The sequence below is a fragment of the Falco punctatus genome (genome assembly GCF_963210335.1).
Source record: "Falco punctatus genome assembly, chromosome: 1".
NCBI lineage: Eukaryota > Metazoa > Chordata > Aves > Falconiformes > Falconidae > Falco > Falco punctatus.
In genome coordinates, this window is record NC_137580.1 from 96,146,862 (window position 1) to 96,165,992 (window position 19,131).

Here is a 19,131-nt window from a genome sequence, read left to right on the forward strand (position 1 = left end):
TGAGAAGCCTGGGCAACGCCGGGTCACTTATTTTCCAGCAGTTTGTATCTCATAACCTCGGTAAGCACTGAAAACATTAGTGAGCTCTTCTCTCATTACAGCAATCCGCTGTCATCACTTTATTAAGGATGGCAACAATGGGAAATCCCTGCACAACTGTCAGGAGGGATTGGTTTGTGGGAAAATAAAAAGAATTGCTTGAACTGTGCTGGGGGAGCAGAGATCTGATACGTTCATACGTCTGCGCCTACACAGATAGACTTTGTACCAGAAAGCCTGAGTGTCATCTTCCACCGTGCTGCTATGTTAATCAAGCCGGCTGAGGAGCTAGCTTCCTTTCACAATTTCATAATGATGAGCATAACATAAAACTGAGGCAGATACAGACAATAACAAAGGATGGAGCGAGAGGAAAGAAGAGTCAGGAGAAATTCAAGTCATTCCAGATGGAGCTGGAATATTTCATCATTATACAAGAGAAGCCTGGCTGGCAAATAAAGGAGCCTAAACAAGGTGGAAAATAAAAGAAAATCAAGTGTTATCCCAGCTCCTACTGGGCAATTCTTTTTTGGCAGCACTGGGCAGTCATTTCTATGCTCAGTCTCAACTTTTCCTTTTGTGAGATGAGGATAACAAGTCTTACCTTCTTCAGATGGCAGCTGTAACAACTGCCTAGAAATACTGTGAAATATCGCATGCAGTTTTTACTTAGAAAAGACAAAATTACCCTGGACATCATCGCATTCGGGGGTTTCAATTTTATCCATCAGATCATTGGAACTCCATTTGGTTATTTCTTTCGGGAACATTTCCTCATTGTCAGACAAGTCCTCTTTAAAAAAAAAAATAATTTTTTTTTCAGAGTCACACACACAAAAACATGTATACATACAGGAGCACAGAACAGAATTTTAATTAAAATTAAGGCCCCATGACTGTGAAATTTCATAAACATTTGGATGGCTTAAGTCATAATAAAACCTGATACTTTACCAGCTTTTGTTATATAAAAAACAACGCACTTTTTGAAAAGTAAACAAAATGTTTTAGTTGCATGTTTTGAACAAACAAAACTCCTAAAACCTGGAAAAAATAACATGGATTTTTAATGTTACCATTGCAGGTACTGAGTTTGACCGTTTTTTTGCCATACTTTCTGATGATGCTAAAGCAGTCGGAATGTTCCAGGTACAGGAGAGGACACAGCAACGTTTGCCCCTGGGATCCTCCCAGAGCTGTCTGAAAGCTGCGGGATGTCACCGGGGGAAGCAGGAACAGGGATCACTATTGTTAATAGGACTGAATACCTAAAAAGGCATGAGTAATAAAGGAAACGTGAACTCCCTAGGCTATCTTTAGCCTGATTGCCTTAGGAGATGAGACTTTTTTTTGATCATACTGAGTGCACGTATCTGGCACTTCTGTCTCAGGATCTTCTGGATCCTCTGGCTCAGTTTTGCTACAGTTGATAAAGAATAAGGATCCCCAAAATATTATGTTCCTAGAAGTGTAATGAAAAGGAAGAGACATATAAAGGAGAGACCCTACAGAACACCCCACAGGAGTATCCAAACATAAGAAAGATTGCCGGCCTTGCTCTGTAGCAGACATCAGAGGAGTTATCCAGGTTAGGGGAGACAGGAGGGCTATGGGGGGGTGACACTGGAAGCCAGGCTTGTGCTCTGTGCTGGATGGCAGAACCCCAGTTCACTGCAGCGAAAGACTGACACAGGCAGGGTCCAGCCTGGCCCGTCCACAGGCCTTTGCTGGTACATCCACATGGGAACAAGCAGCTGAGCCCCACGGACACATCACCGAACAAGCGACGAGCAGCCACAGTGCTGGAAGAATTCATCCCAGTGCCCCCCGTGGCCAGGCCCCCCCCACCCCCCATGCCTCCTGGCCAGGGCTAGGCTATCCATCTCGTGTGATGAGCTCACTCCCAGCCCAAGCCTGAACGCAGGGCAGCCAGCCTGGAGCTGAGACAGGGCTTGCAGGAATGTTTACAGCAAACGAGAGGTTCTCTGGGACAGCAGCAGCCTGATGGAGCCACCTGTGTTGGGGAGAGCGCAGAGCCACCCGTGAGCGGGGCAGGGCACCAGGCAGCCTCTGCGCCTCCTGCCCAGTCCTGGCAAGGTCCTGGGAAGGAAACAGAGCCCCGCAGCTCCTGCTTGAACCCACAGGAAAACAAACAACAGCAGTGCCAGTCCTACAAGATCAAAACACCTTTGGTTTGGGTTGCTGCTTCCTTTCTTTCCCCCCTTCCTTTCTCTTTTTTTATACTGATGACGCATCTTTTGTTACAGAAGTTAAGTGCTTTCTAATTTATTTATTGTTCCTGCACTTAGTATTTCTTCCCTGAAAATACTGGGCTTGTAAATTTAATAAAGAGTTATAAACATAATAATAAACAGCAGTAATTACAGATGTCTTATAGATCTAAAAGCTGTAATTCTTCAGAGTCCCAGCCTGGGATTCCGCTTTTCTTGTTGCTGTACAGTTACTAAAAATGATTAGTTGGAAGAATACTAGGATGGGGAACAAAAACGTTATGAAATATATCCATCTTTCCAGCAAATCTGAGCAATAGCTTAAAAAAATAATATATATATGAAGGGAACTAAGTGCAGAGCCAAGCAAAGACCAATTATTTTTAGGAGCTTCTCTTTACACTTTGACCATAAAGAGAGCAACCTGGAAACTTTGCATCAGCATGCCATTTCCTTTCTCAGCTATGGAAAAAAATCTGAGTAAATCCCCATTTCCCTGCACAAGGGAGTGCAGAGCTACCTGTTCAGAACAAGTGGAAAGCACAAGCATGGAACGCACAGGCTGGCAGAGAATTAAGAGGAAGATTACACTCAAAGCTCCTCCAGCAACTTAATCTAAATATTAAACTTATTTCCTTGAGAGGTTTAATTACAGCCCTTATGGCTGCTCAAGCGATCACCGAATGGGATATTACTCCCATTATTAGCATTTATTACAGGATAGATATTAGATATGACTGTATTTGTCACTATCTCTACCAGAGTATGCGAGTGAATGAAGACGAGGGGGAAGCCGATGATGTGAAATCTTCCCGGGCCCAGGTTACACCCACTGCACGGCGAGGAAACGTGCGTGTATAGATGGGAAGCACTTCCGAGGAACTGTGCTTGGTGTCGACTCACATCCTGATCTGTGCCAGTTCCCATGGCACCGACCCTGCCAGCCTGCCTTGCAGGATGAGCTGCAAGCAGTGCTTCATCCCTGCTCGCAGACCCGGAGCTGGGCCATGTCCCTGGGGGCCAAGGGGCAGTAAGAGGTCCCTCTCAAAGAGAGGGCTGTGTCAAACAGCACACGCATCCAGGCTTCAATTCACAAGCCAAAATCTCATCAGACCAGGCAGGCAGACTCTTCAAACCCACTAGGCGGACTGCAGAGGACAGGCTGTACGTCAACGGAGACACGCCGTGTGCTAGCAGAGGAGGAGCTGCTGCTTCTGTTAGCAAGCTCCTAGAAGTATTGCAACAGAGGTGCTGATGCTAACTGTGGCACAAGGCTCATTTTTGTTAATTCTCCTTCCGAGGCCTGTTAGGAGCACGTAAGGGAGTCCCTGGGGCCCTGGATGGAGGCAGAGCTGCCTCTATCTCAATTTTATTACTCAGTAATTAAAAAGGCAAAAAACAGTGTGGATAGCAATGATGCCATTTTGATGACTCACTCCTCTTTTCTTGTTTGTATATTGCTACAATAAATTCCTTACATAGTTTCTGTAGATGCTACGTAAGTTAATCAAGAGAGACACTTAAAACTAAGTTGGCCCTTCTCCTTCCAGGTGAGAGAGACAATCATTCCCTGCCTTGCACACATCCTGGCCATTTCAGCTGCTATTGTGCAAGTCACTCTACAATAGCATGCCACTTTCTACCCCGGAATTCGAGATGCATGCCCAAACACTTGATGCAGGAACTCCTCTGGAACACGATACTATCAATTTTTTGAGACTGAACTCTAGCTGAACATCAGTGAAGTTCCGCTTTACAAAACTGGGGTGTCATCTTCTAACAATTGCATTTCACAGAAAGGTCACCAACTTCATCAGCACGCACTGCGCATCCAACTTAGATTAGCATTAGAAGCCAAGAGAAGAGTCCATCTGTCGTCAATAGAGACAGAGCCCTTCAGGCTGAAATACGTATTAAGTACAATATATAAAATGAGTGCAGTGGAACAAAGCTTCTTCACATGCACAGAGGAAAAACAACGACACAGTTTCTCCTAATACAGACAGTCAAAATTACTTGGAGAATTCTGGAATCAACACTGATTAATTTTGGCACCTGAAGCACCCTGTTGCATTCACTACTGTATTTCTTGGAATGGGAGAATAAGGAGTTAATAAAGGCAAACTTGGGTTTTTTCAGGCCCAGACAGGGCAATGAATCATACCTCCTCCTGATTAAAAAAATAAATGAGAAAAATAATCAGTCATACTGAATCAGAATCATTAGGACACACCCACAATCCAGTTCGTATTCCTGAATTTTACCCACACTCACTTGCACCAAAGACAACACAGCTCCAAAGGTTAAGACTGTTCAAGACCCCTTCAAATAGATCACACTGAAACTGAAACGTTGCTGCATTAAATATAAGAGTCTGCTAGGTGATGCTGGGGATGCTGGAAGAAGCTGCACTGATGCTGCACGTATCTTGGTTAGAAAGGAAAAGACTTCAAACAAAGCAAAACAGGTCTCGCTTCCTTCCCCACTTACCCCCCACCCTCGTGCCTTCCGTTCTCTTACCCCACCGTTTCAAGAAACAAACGACGGTGATTTAGGCTCCACATACCATGTGCATCAAAGAATTCATCATCTGAGCTGTCATCTGAATCTCTGGCAATGCTCTGCATCCTCCACTCGGAGATACTATGGCGTGAGGGACTTGCTGGAAGAAACAAAAAAGCCTTATGTGATACGCTACATCGACAAGACGGAGAGTTCCCAACATGATCTTGGCTGGAGGAAGAGTCGTGTGTTCTCTATGAAAATTCACTGCTGCAATATCAAAAACACAAAACCCCGATGATGCTGGTGTGATGTCAGCGTACCGCTTTACAGATCCTGTTTGTTTACTGTTGTTAGAACCTGCCAGCAAGATGCTACATTAAAGCAAGCTGTTTGTATCACTCTTATGCTATTTTGAATGGCAGCTATTTATAATTGTTAGTAGGACGTGCAAAATCAGCTGGGTTTTAAAGTTTGCAATTAGGAAGGAAGCAGGCTGATTGGAAGCTTTCTTCGTGCCTCTAATCAGCACACAAACCATGCCTCTGCTTCGCTAACTTTCGGGTGGGTAGCTAAGCAGAGCAGCCTGGATAGAAATGATCTGTTTTCTGGAAGGAAATTGCTTCCACACAAATTGGATTAGAGATCTATTTAAACTTTAAACTTGAATGATTTAAACAAAGTGCTATCCAACTACTTCATAGGGAGCTGTCAGAGCCACTGTCCTGATGGAGTGAAGAGAAAACCCGACGGTCCTTTTTGGTTTGTTTGCCCTCCTGTTCTCACACCTCCCTGTTCCCTTTCATTTTCGCCTCCAGAGTTCCCTGCACTAAATATAAACGTATTACAGCTTTTTTTTTTGCCTTTTTTTTTTTTTCCCCCACCAAATATAATTTAGCCATGATCCAGCCCGAGCTCTTGGCTGGACCTGTAACAGAACAGCCGCCGTCTGAAGGGAGCACTGTCCAGAGAACGACGAGAGAGGTTTCTCCCCTCTTTCAGAAGGCTCTGGCGTGCCACACAGTGCACACAAAGCACTTTCAGCAGCCACCTAACCCAACACAGCAAAAACCCGAGGAGACTGACAAATTCTCATTTAGCATACACAAAGACACTGAAAGGCTCTGGTTACTGTGACAGCTGCATGAGCCATTTCATACTATTGTTGTAGCAGCGTTAAATAGATATAAATAAAATCCTTTTCATTTTGCTACCCGGTTGTCACATGGAAAGAGGATGGAGACCCCGCGTGGAGTCATCTCCTTGCAGCTCAGCGTTGGCTCAGCAGCCCCCAACCACCCCACCACCCACCCTTCAGGGAGCAGCCAGCAAGGAGGTTGGCAGAGCAGAGCTAATTCGTGCTGGAGTGACGTCAAGGCACTAGCATAATAGTTGCTAAAAATAGAGCATATAATAACATATGGGATGGTGACAAGGGTCCTGCTATCACCAGAGGTCTTGCTCAGATGGTACAGAAAGGACCGAGATCTTTTGGAGAAAAGGCGTTGCTTTTTTTCAGCTGGAGGTAGCAGTAAGTGGAGACAGCCCTCCTGGCTTCCATATGTTAATATGCTGCCAGCATGAAGAAGGATTAAAATATCTGCATGACGTACTTCCCAGCACATCACAATTCATTTCTTTCATTACTTTTTCTTGTAAAAGCTGAGACATTCTGCAAGTTGTTTTTTTTTTTTAAATAAATAAAAAATTCATGCTTTGCTACCAGCAGAAAACCTTCAAGCGAAATCCTGAGAGGTCTGAAAACCACAGCTTCCAGTGAACATGTCAGCAGTGGAAGAGGGGGGTCATAACCAAGAGCACAATGAGAGATGGGCACATCAACATAAAATCCTGGTGCAAGCAAAGCAGCCAGCATTTTTATCTTTGTACAATGATTTACGAAGCATCTGGTAGGTTCTTCCCTGGGGCTCACTCCAGTGAGTCATCGCAAGGTACAACTACTGCTCATCTCTCATTCACCCCGCGATGAAATCCGTGATGGAGTGGTAAATGAAAATGGAGACTCAACCCACAGTATTTAGTGCGTATGAGAGATGAAGAAGCTTCACTCACCCAGATGTCCCCTTCCACCGTCACTGGAAGAAATGCTGCCTCTTGGGGTTTCCAGAAAAAAATCAAGGTTTATTTTTTTTTTTGCCCTCTTGCTGTGAGAGCTGCTATTACCCTGTGATCAGCTGTGCTTAACTAAAAGGAGAGGGAATTGCTGAGGGTTCAAGCCTTCTGTCTGTGCCTCGCTGGGGATTCACCCCTTTGTACAGAATGGTCCAAGGGAGGGAAGAGATTAGTACAGCAAAAAAAGGTGACTGCCTAGGGAGAGGTGCATGACAAAATTCAGGACTGAGCGAATCCCTAGAGGGTATCCACAGCACAGGGCTTTAACAGCAAAATCCTGAAAGCTTCCTGAATGGTATGTCAAAGGCAACATAAACGTAATCCATGGTCCCACCTAATCCCAGACTGCAAGGTCTGGTCTCCAAACAGCTACTGCATGTTATCACCAGGGGAAGTAGTACCCCCACTCATTTTTTTGGGGGTACCTGCCTTCAGCTCCCCAGTAGCTAAGGGGGTTGCTTTGCTGTGTGAGCTGCACTGCAGCACCCACGGAGCCGAACACCCACTTTTGAAATGAACGGCACACAGCGGTGTGTACGCCCGGCCAAGGAGCACAGGGTGCCTGCTGCAGCTGCCCCCTGCAAAACCAGAGGCAGTTAACAGCGACCCACAGCCCAGCCAGTTCTGTGACACAGCAGGCGTGCAGAAAGGGAACCCTGCTGAAGGGCCAGGTCTCAGAAAAGCCACCAGTGGTTCTTAGGTAACAGCAACCAACTCTCCCTGTGCTGCTGTTTGTCTTCTTCTGAGACCCAACGCTCCAGCCAGCTGCTACCCGCTCTTCTACTGTTTTTTCATAGGTTCTCCGCTTTTGAGATTGGCAAGAATTCTGCCACGTGCCACTGAGTCACAGTTAGGTGATGGCTAGAAACATTCCCAAATCCCTAACAGGTCACCTGAGAAGCCTGAGCCTGCCACACCAGCAGAGAAGGCCTCTGAGTTAAGAGGACTTACAGGAGATAAATGCATTGTCCCAAAGGTGCCAGCCAAAGCAGACACAGTCCTACCCCCCAAAAGCCCACCTCCCATGCAGCTCAGAAGAGCAAGTCATCCGCAGCATCTTACCTCCTCTCTTTGAAGACCGTGACGACTTGGAAGAGGTGGACCACTGCTTGGTGAGTGATCTCCCAGAGACTGTTTCGCTGTTACCAGCAGCATCTTCTGTGTCAACAGGTGAAACTGCTTTGGCTTCAACATCCTTCTCACCAGGAGCGTCTTTGACGCCGTGCTGTTCAGTATCATTTTCACTGCAGAACTGGGCCATCTTCTGAGCCAACATCAACTGTGCCTCCTTCTCCAGCTGCCGGATATCCTCAATGGTGAGCCCGTACCATTCATCCTGCCAGCACCAAGCCTGCCGATGGGCACGGACCATGACCTTCCGCAAGCCTGCAAAGCCAAAATGCCCCTGTCACCAGCGCTACAAGCTGCAGGAATCGATGTGTTCCCTTCCCCAAAACCTCAAGACACCATGGCAAGGATATTGCAGTGGCATCAAAACCACAATGCTATAAGCTGCAGTGAAGGACCTTCATATAGCATCAGGATGGCAACTGGTCACTTTGTGTATTTTTATCTCCTCAGTTCTTGCTAACCAACCATGCACTGAAGAATTAGCCGGTCCTCTGCAACTGCTTTTAACTTGGGAAGGGGTTTCCTGAGTCTGGATGGAGGACTTTGTGCTGTGACTGTCTGTTCCACCAAGGACCACAGCTGCAAGTTCCACGAAGTTCTAGGAAGTTGCAACACTTGGATCTGGCCTTCAGAGTAAAGTATGTTCCCCCCCCCTCAAAAAAAAAAAAAAAAAAGACAAAACCAACATCATCAACAAAACCCACTGATTTTTTTTATCTCAGAGAGTTTCAAGTGGTTCCTTGATGAACACTACATAGCTCATCACAATTGCTGCATGACAGAAGCACATCCCACATCAGCAGCACTAAGACTAAAACCTCTCCTTTACTTGGAAACCTGGTTTCTGCACCTGGTTTCTATATATTGGCAAAACAGCACCACAAATATGAGTGCCTGAGATAATGGGATGGGAAGCAACGTAAAGGAGGAAATAAAGGTACTTCATTTTGCAGATACCATCTGTCTTCTGCTGCATGAGAAAAATGGAGTGGGTAAAGCCAATTGAAAAAACTTCAATGCATCACATATCTGAAAGGAAGAACTGTCTTACTATCAACACACCATGCTCCTGACCAGGCAACAGAAACTGTCCTCCAAAAATTAAACTTGTTGGCTAACATCACCATACCACCAAGACTTTTAAGACAGTCTAGTCACTCAGGATTTTCAACCAATATTATTGCTTAAAAGCTCACAACAGGTCAAAGCTCCAAACTGGTCTTTATTACTGATGGGAGCACACAGCAGTAATGGTGCTTTTAAAAGCTTCTATAAATACCGACAAACTAGTCCTCAGGAGGCCTTGGGGGGGGAAGATAAAAAATCAATGAATATTGTCCTCCCTTTAATGACTGAGAAACTGAGGCAGAGATGGGTTGAAGGACATGCCAAAGGCAGCAGTGGTATTTGTTGTCAGTGGGATTATGGATCAACAATCCTCCGTTCCTAAGCCTGGAGCAGAACCACGCTGTGCCAGAAAGCTGTGCCCGTGCTCCAGTGAAGACCCTGGCCGAAGCCTGCAGGTCACAGCCGTTGCTACGACGAGAGAGAGCGCGATCAACAGGCTCCATTCAAATCATTTGGGTTTTGGGAACTGCAGATCAAGCTCTCCAAGCACCACCAAGAGGAAAACCAGCCCTCGTCAGCCACCCTCCATCTCCAGGAGCATGGCCAAAGCTGGACGGTCCCACCGTGCACACGGTTTCTAAGGTGCTTCCAGCAATGTGCTTCACTGCTGTACTGGAAATCTTCAAACCCACCACTGTCACGGTTTCTACGATGTTCAGCCTAAATATCCCTTTTGTTTTCAGCAATCACTTTTTGTTTTGGTTTTAAACGTACAAAAAACCCCTTATTTTTATAGGTTTATTTCCTTCCAGGTCTGGGTACTTTCTCATCTGCTCTGCTCTTTGGTTAGTTCTTAATGCCACCAGCCTTCGCAAGTCAACCCCCCGGGAGGGAACAGCCGCTGAGCTCAGTAGCTAATGCGATGGACCAGCCAAACCTGAACTTCATTTGCAGAGGAAGATTAAACCTATTAATATTTTATGTGTTTCTCTGCCTGCTTTTCAGAAGGGAGCTCTGAGCAGGAGAGGCAAGTTTGAGCCAGCCACCTCTGACCTTCTGGGGGCAGAACAAGGGGCCTTGGCAACTCGATTCTGTTCAACCTTTGCTGAGACTCAGAGTTATTTCCCCACCAGATTACTTTTTGCAGAACTACAGGAGAATGTTTTAGCCTCTTCACCTCCTATTACCACTGACAACCAGCAGAGCCTAACGACAAAGATTAAACTCCCACCACATCCAGGCCAAAAGCCAAGAAAATATTTCCCTTGCTGGAATTCAGTCTCCATCACCACCATCCTTTGGACTTCCACATCCACAATGTCAACTTCTACCTTGCTTGAAACACCTTGAAACCAGACTGCAATCAGACACAAGAAGCGAACAGCCCCCTCACCCTCATCCCAAGGTTTCCTCTGTCCCACAGCTCAGCAGCCTCCGCTCATGCTCCTGGATCCAACCTTGACATATCAAGGCACCAACTCCTCAGAAGTTCTCCGTGTTAAGGCATGGATGCCACCCACCACGTACCTTTGTTTTAATGGACTAACATCACAGGGGACATGAAAACCACTTGGGGGTAAAAAAAGCCTCCTGAAGTTCCCTTCTGCCTTTTTTCCCCTTAATCTTTTAGATGACAAAAATCGACTGTACTGCTTCCTCCCAACCCACAGACTGCCCCATCTCCACTGCTCACATCACTTTGATCAGACATCCCAAACCACCCTTCCTTAAAGCCGCCTTCTTTTGAAATCAGGAGGGTATCACAGTGCTCCACAGCTGTTGTGCCTCTATCACTCCAGATTTGTTACCAAGTCAAAAAGACGGAGATTATTTTTCTGGCCTCTGGCCTTCACCTGGAACATGTCAGCAGTGCTGCATTTCTCTTTCTTAAACACCGGGAGAAAACCTGGAAAAGAATGAGGCTGTCCAGGTATGAAAGAAATGGAAAAATAAAAGCCATGGCTTGCAGAAAAACATCTTCACTGCTAAGGATGGAAAACTTGAGCAGTCCCTGAGTGCACAGCAGTGAATATATCACTGAAATAATCTGCAGTCTGCAGTGCTGAAGCCTTCCAGTAGGCAGCAGAGATCCAGAGGACACGCCAGGTACCCCCTGCAGCTACATGGATTCACCATACAGCAACAAATGACTGACCTCACCTACCCAGACACTGCTTCCCTCCCTGTGCAATGGAGAAAAAAATAATCAAGTCTTCAAGTGTGTTTTTTTTAAATCAAAATGTTAGAGAAAACCAAGCTTTTTATTTGAAAAATGAAAAATTAAAATTTTATTTGGAAAATGAAAAATTTGGAAAATGAAAAAGAGTAGACAGGTCAGACCCAGCACAACTGGGAAAAAAATTTTTTAACAGATTACAGATGCCCATCAGCACAGTGGTTGAAGGCATCTGTGGTCCGGTTTGCTTTCATTTTTCTCTGTGGAAGGAAGAGAGGTGCAAACATCTCCTGCTCTGCCTGAGAAGTCCCTGCCCTGCACCCAGTCCCACACGCTGTGCTTTCCAGTCGTGCCCCACAGCTGGCTGCAGCCCACGTGCAGTTTGCCTTGCAAGCCTGCAGCATGCTCGCCCTGGGTAGGGGCAGCTGGCCGGGGGACAGGCTGGGCACAGCATCCCACCAGTCACCTTACTCCAGGTGGGACAGAATGCAACCAGCCCAGTTGGGGAGAGGCTCCGGCAGTGTGACACCCCTCCACCCCCTGCCACCTCCTGCTGTGGGGGTGCGTGGTCCCTTCTCACCCCCAGAACAAACCAACGGCGCAGCAGGGAAGAACTGCAGGGTAGGAGGCGGTCTCACAAAGAAGTGACTCTGCTGTGAGGAGACAACCTAAGTGGCACAAGAAAATCAGGGAGAGTTTTAGAGGAGGTTTTCCCCCTCCACCCAGCATGTACCACAGTCATCTGAGCCTTTGCTCCCAGAACCGGAGGATAACCCCGCCGTCTCAGCAGGCAAGTCACCAACCAAACTCCATAGAAATAACAGGAACGTTTTTTGCATAAGGATGCAGGTACCAGCTGATTTCAGTAATGTCAGTAGTTAACAAGTCTAGTACTTCTCTAGAGCACGCAAGCCTTTGGTTTAAAAAAAAAAAAGCCCAAGGAAACCACACACACACACACGCACACACGTACACATGCAGATTGAGTTCAGAAGTATCTGTCACTGTTGCATTCATTTAATTATAACATTTCCCACTGTGCTGCACAGAAAGATCATCTGTGAAGAGTCTAGCAGGGCGCAAACATTTACATCACTTGCCTTTCAAACTCACCACCTCAACAACTCAAAGACTGGTTGAATCCATGAGGTGCTGATTCTTGTAAATGATTTGCCTGCGGACTGTGGTGTTGAAGTTAACCTTACAAAAGGAAGTGTGAATGACCATGAGACAAGCCAGGACAGCATTATAATAATGATTAGCTTAATTTAAAAAGCTTTTGTCTGTAGTTCCGGGTTTGGTTTTCAACATGAAGTAAAAACAATAAACGTAACAAAACCTCAATGCACGTAAAAATCCAAAACCAATTAAAACCCCCACCATCAAATCCTGCCCCCAACCCCCTCAACTACCCATATAAAGCAACTGTTCAGATACCTATTGACTATGTACCCAGTGGCAACATTCCGAAGCATTTTGTAATGCACTCCCACAATTTCCCGGCAGCAGATAGAGGATGCCTGATCTTCCCCGTGCAACACTCTTTCCTTGACAGTCACAACAGATCCCATAATCTCGTCAGCACAGTTCTGGCTATCTGAAGGTATCCGATCAAAGGCAACCCGCAGTTATATCTGCTTGCTTCCTTACCCTCCCTTGCTCAGACCACTCACAGAGAAAAGCCCGTGCTCACATCCACATCACGCTAACTGCAACCTGCCTACCCTTGAAAAGACACCACTCCACCTGCAGCCCCCAGCAGGCAGTGTCCTTCTGGATGAACCTTCTCATTTGAGTGCTTTAGTGAAGCAAAAGTTCGGCAAAAGAGCTTTCTAAAACCACTTCTTCACTGTGCAAGAATTGGGGTATATTTAAAGACGCAGTGGCTTAGACAAAGCTCCAGTTACTGGGATGGGAACACACTTTGCCGTAGTATATAATCAATAACCCATACACAGGCAACACACTTGTTTTAACAACAAAAGAATCATAGCCCACGTGCACCATTACGAAGCAAGTGGGAGCAGAACATTATGCAGTGCCAGTCCAATTAAACTTAAATTCTATGGGAAAGGAGTAAAAAAGCACACAAATATTACAGCCAAGTAGACTAATAGCCCACAATTTTAGTCTGTGTCTCAGGCTGTCAAAGCACTGAGTAACTGTCCAATTAGTCATCAGAAAAAATGGCTGTTGCACTCAGCAAGACTGAGAACATTTTCAACACCATCCCCCAGAGTTACTCCCTCCGTGCTCAGTAGCCTCTCTACATATCCTAATCCATCCATCACTTAACCCAGATGTGTTCTTCTTTCAACTCGTTCTCCGATTGCAGTTTGTGCTGGGAAGTACTGCTCCCCGCCTCGGCCAGAGTTTGGATCCCACTCTTGGTTTCTGCCTCCATTTTCTGACCCTGCACAGAGCGTGGCAATGCCCCAAGAAACAAACCTGCAGGAGCCGGGAGGAACAGAGGAACCAGGAGAAAAGCACCAAGGAGGGGCTGGCCCACGAGACCACCTCTAGCACCTGCCAGCTGGGTCCACCACTGGCTACACAATGCACCAAGGTCTCCACCCGCTTTCGGTCACCGGTTGAAACCCCAAAACTGGCGTCAGCGTATAAGCCTGGTCAGTCATGCTGTAGCCCACATCTTCCCAACGTAAAACATTCTCATACCTTGCTGTCTCTGGTGTATGTGGCACTCTTCCCACTCACTAACGGCTTCCCCACGGCTATCCCATCGCAGGGGGAGGCTACGCGTCTTCTGTAGTTACCCAAAGCTTTTGCTTTCACTTTTCACTCGCTCAACTTTGTCTTGCCTTAAAGACTTTTCTGATTTTATGCATCTTAACCACTCTGAAAAACAGTATTTGCCATCATTATAACAGAGTGGAAAGGCTTTTGAAAGGCAGACAATGAGCTGGCTCGGCTCTCTGCAAAGCCTCAATCAAGAGGAAAATGGCAGGCAATCTTTCATGAAATACAAAAGAACTGTTTCTAAGGGACCACAGTTTAATCTATGCCAAACACCTCTGAACAACTGGAAGAGTCACATGCTTCCTTTTCATTTAACAGATACAATGGAGTTGTTATTCTGCCCCCACGTTTTGCAGTATACACTAAATTAACCCATGTCACCAAGACACCAAGGGAGTTCATTGCAGAGAGCCACTTGTAATACATTCTGAAACAGGTAAAAACTTCCATCTGTGGGTAAAGCAAAACCAAGGGAGCTTTAGGCAAGCAACCTGTGACTATTCTGAGAGCAGCGCACACTATTCTCCACTGCTCTATCAATGTTTTCCACATTAGCTCTCAGGAGCACAGTATGATGGAAAAGAGCTATAAAATTACTTATGCTAGCACGAGGCACTTCAAAGAAGCTTTGCATACAGAAAGGACAGCTGTAGAGGTCACGCAGGAGGATTTACTGTGTACAGACAGTAGGTAGCATCCTTTACACAGCCTTTCTTTGGCCTTTTCTTTGCCAGGGAACAGCCATGGCTCTGCACTTTTTTTGAGATACTTTCAAGAATGCTTCTTTAAAACATTCTTCAGGTTTTCCACCTGGCCATAGATCCTGTCTCTTGTGGAAACTGTATCAGTTGTGTTACAGAATTTCTGCAAAGAACAAATTACCACCTGCACTGCCTCCCCTTGGTTACCTCTGGGACACAAACAGGACCTCCTTAAATGCAGTGACCTAAGAATGATGGACTGATCAAAGCAGCACGTTTACTCGTTAACTGAGAGCTGTCAGTGGGTGCGTCATAGCACAGTGACGTGGAGAGCCCTGACCACCACAGCCCCGGGGACAGAGATGTACGGCCACACAGAGAGCCACCAGCCCTGTCACAAGGCAGAGAGAAACTAGGGATGCTCCAGGGACTGGTTTTCTGGAACCACTTCGGGCTCAGAAATGAAGCTTATTTCTTTGAGCAGCATTTCAAGACTTTGTTCACAATAAGAAAACTGGCAGATTTTGAAAATGATCTGGCAAAGTTTAACCGACAAATACTTATCTAAAAAAAAAAAAAAAAGAGAGAATGCGAGATCTTGCCTACACAGCACTTCAACCCCTTTCAGCGGCTACACATGGTTTGGATTCATACATACCACAAACATAAGTGACAGAATTTTTTCTGAACCGACTCACAGCTCTGAAAAAGAGTGGTCAGATCTGAGAATCTCTTCACAGACGTCCTGGGAGATGATACATTGCACATACCTCACCTTTGTGTTTCAATTCAGAAATGACATTAAGGAGTTGAGAGTGAACTTCACAAGACTATAAATGCTCACCAACGTCATGGATAAACCGCTCGATTTTCGACTGCATCCCCCAGTATCTGAACTCGACTTTACACAGTTTATATGCACACATGATGGGGTATTTCCCAGGGTTGTTCTTGTACTCTTGAATCCAGTCTTCTGAGAGGGGGCCTCTTCTCGTCTTCGCCGATTTATACAGCTTTGGATCCTCCTCAGCTTTGTATTCATGTGGAGGGATAGGATCTTTAACAATATCAATAGGATCTATAGGAGGAGGACAGAAACAGACAGTCATTTCAGCTTCCTGAACAAAAGAAAAAAAAATTACCATTTTTCAGGAGTTATTTCTCGTTTAGTAAGTACCAGAAGCATTACAGCACTTTAGTTTCTTTTTACTTGCACATAAACAACAGATATTTAAATTGTTTATACATTGCTGCTGGGCAGTGATCAGCTCTGCCAGAGGAACTAGGAGTACACACAGTTCCAGCAAACAGAAGCTTTGCTCCAAATAGATGTTTTTGCCCACAGCAACTGCAGATCCACAGCACTGGCAGATCTGCACACTCTGTCTTTCTAGCTCCCAAAAGGTCTTTTGCACATTCCATCTTTCAGCTTTTTCTAATATCACTTGCAGTGCTACAGCTCTGCCTCATCTGAGACCGTTAAATGAGACCTGCTCTTTCTTAGCACCGTGACCAAAAAGACACTACCCATTCAGTATCTTATCTTTGTAGTTCATCAAGCAAGGTTACTCGTAGCTCCTCACATGCTACTGTTAGACCAGATGTACCAGGGAAGGTAGAAAGTTTAACATAAGCCCCAATTAACACTTCCAACAATGGAGGACTGGAAACTGCAATGGGAGCAGAGTGAACGAACCTATTTTAAAAGACCTGCAGCCCTCAGCCCAGACCTCAGCAGAAGCATCTGAAGTTTGGATTGAAGGGCAGGATCACACTTCCCAAGACAGACAGCAATTCTGACACTTCCCCGTGAGGCAGCAGGACTCAAGTCTATTTGCTCCGTATCAAAAGCCCAATCAGACAGGCTTAGGAACGAGGACAATCAAACTCCAGTTTGGACCAAAGAAGTTTAAATCATGTCAGGCTCAAGTTAAATCGCATGGGGTCACTGCCATGTCCTGCAAGTCCAGAGCGCTTGGAAAGCCAGAGCAGCCATGGGATGTCCTTCCCCAGAGCCCCGGCTGTGACCCACACAGCGTGGGGCTCCTGAAGCCAGCCCGAGCTCACCGCTTCTCCAGTCCCAGCAGCTTCAGAGCATGGGATGCTTCACCCCCCTGCACGGCTGTAATTGCCTCTGCTCCCTGCCACATGCCATGGGCAGGGACCACGACAGACAGCAAGACAGAGGAATCACTGTGACACTTGCCGTTCTCTGCCTTTTTATTAAGATGTTCCCTTTTCTCATTAAACCTTTACATAGGTAAGGCTCATTAACCCAAACCTCTAAAGACAGCTGCAAAGCTGAAGTGTTAACCTGCATGAGGGCAAGCCTGAAAGGAGAGGAAGCAAAAATGAAACACATGTTCATGTTTCAGAAGTGCAGATAGGAATGATTTTCATACACGCAAAGGAGCTACACAATTACACAATGTTTTCCTCTTCTATGGTTATTTCCACATATTAACGCCAAAAATCATTAGATGTGCAGCTCCCAAGGGGGATAAGACAAGTAAAACAGGAAAGCATCAGCTTCAATTTACAACGGGAGATTCAAATGATTTCCATGTGATTTACATCAAGCCTAGAAGAGAACTCAGGTGTCCTCGCTCCACTTGATGTAACCCTACCTCACAGCCTGCCACCAACAGGGATGCAGGTGTGTGTCTGGGAGGGATTGGACAGGCAGATGGGACATATCAAGTGGGGGAAAAAAAAAAGAAAAAGGGCAGAACACAGGAAAAAGGAAGAGGCTATTCACCTAGAATGGTTTGTCTTTTTTCTGCAGGAGAAAGGTTGAACACGTTGCCATGCTCTCCTGGATCGGTTTTGTAGTATGTCTCAATATCAATAGAGAACTTCTCCACAAAAGGACACGTATACCTGAAAGTAAGAACAACGCAGCTTAGAGTAAATCCTGCTCAGCTCAGCAAACAGAGAAAAAAGATGTACAAAATCAGTCTCAAATCCAAGCCGGCCTTCACTCACGTTTTACTTCAGATATGCTTGAAAACCGACTGTACAGATTAAAGAGATTTTCTTTAATAACTTCTCAAGACAGGAGTTCGCCTCGTACATGTGCCTTCCCTGGAACAGCTCTGGTTTAGTAAAACCCCCCAGCCCACAGCAAAGGGGTGTGCTCCCCACAAGGGGCGACATGGGTTACAGGTGAGGAGATGCCAATGCACGCCACACAGTTACTGCAGACCGGGCATCCACACTGACCAAGCAACAGCTTCCCAGCTGGCAACAAGCAAGCAGAAAGCCTGAGGGGACCACCAGGTCATCTCACTTTGCAGAGACACGGACAAAAACCTGCAAGTGAATTTGACAGTGTCTCCTGCAGGATACTGTTTGCAGGACAGACTTTTTAAAGGAGCAGTTTTCAGTAAGGAGAGAACTGGGCTCACTATACTAACAAGTTACTTTATGACTTGGATAGTAGTACAAAGGCACCCTGGAAATGCACCTCTACCAGGAGGAAAGCAGAGCTCTTGCCAGGGATCTATGGCAGAATGAAATACAGACTGGTTCTGTGCAGCACCAGGTTTTCTGGCCAACTGATTGACTCACAGGCATTTCAAGATAACAGATAAAAACCAGACTGCTGGAAGTGGACTTTAGTCACTTGAAAGTCAGACAGCTCCATTATATTTAGTTATGAGCAACTGCCTGCATGCAGACACTGACTCCCCATCTTTCCCCAACGTGATTTGTAGCTAAACCAGCTAAAACAGAACTGTGAAACTTTTCCAGGCTTTTGACAAGAATTAAAATAGCTATTAAAAACTTTTTATTACAGAAGACGACAGCAGTATCAGGCTTGTAAATCTGGAAAAGGGTAAATGCTCTAAACCAGAGTAACTGGCATAAAGGCTATTTATTTCAGGGTATCTGAAGTACTCCCAAACAAAATCAGCTGAAACAAGGTCCCAGAGGACTCCGCAGAGCCTCTGGCTCTCTTCCCTTCTCAGGGTGAAAGCCATAGGATGTAGGTTTGTTATTTTCTAGCTAGATGACAGTAAGCCAGTTCCCAGAAGAGAAGCACAGGAATTATTTATTTATTAAGATTTTTCTCTCCCCACACTTCCCCCTCCTTAGAACAAACAAGTTCTATCTTACTTGACTGTGTCTGACATGACAACTGTCCCATCACCGTGCACATTTGTAACTTCGCTGAGCTAGTGGGTATCTGCATCTCTAAGTAGAACATGCAGCGCAGGATACAAGACTAAATAAAACCCATTCCAGATTTCCCACGCTTTCATGGACAAAACAGCTCACATTTTAGAGCAACCAGTCACAAATTCTCCAATACATATGCAGTCAGCCCAGGCAACACTCACACTCTTGAGATTAAGCACTGTGTAAGAATTTTAGGACTTGACCCCGGTTT

The 19,131-nt window shown here is 45.7% G+C and overlaps 1 protein-coding gene across 16 annotated transcripts in view; it reads right to left on the bottom strand.

Moving 5' to 3' along the window:
* PITPNM2 (phosphatidylinositol transfer protein membrane associated 2) overlaps positions 1-19,131 on the bottom strand; it is a 141,329-nt gene that overhangs the window by 35,805 nt on the left and 86,393 nt on the right. For 15 of the 16 annotated variants that reach the window (XM_080369648.1, XM_080369638.1, XM_080369649.1 and 12 more), the window contains 5 exons: positions 17,497-17,618; positions 15,583-15,816; positions 7,968-8,291; positions 4,837-4,932; positions 728-832 (listed from right to left, as the gene is read on the bottom strand). In XM_080369648.1, coding sequence (XP_080225774.1) covers positions 728-832; positions 4,837-4,932; positions 7,968-8,291; positions 15,583-15,816; positions 17,497-17,618 — 881 coding nt within the window. The remainder of the gene's footprint in view (positions 1-727; positions 833-4,836; positions 4,933-7,967; positions 8,292-15,582; positions 15,817-17,496; positions 17,619-19,131) is intronic. The other variant, XM_080369650.1, reaches the window with a different exon arrangement.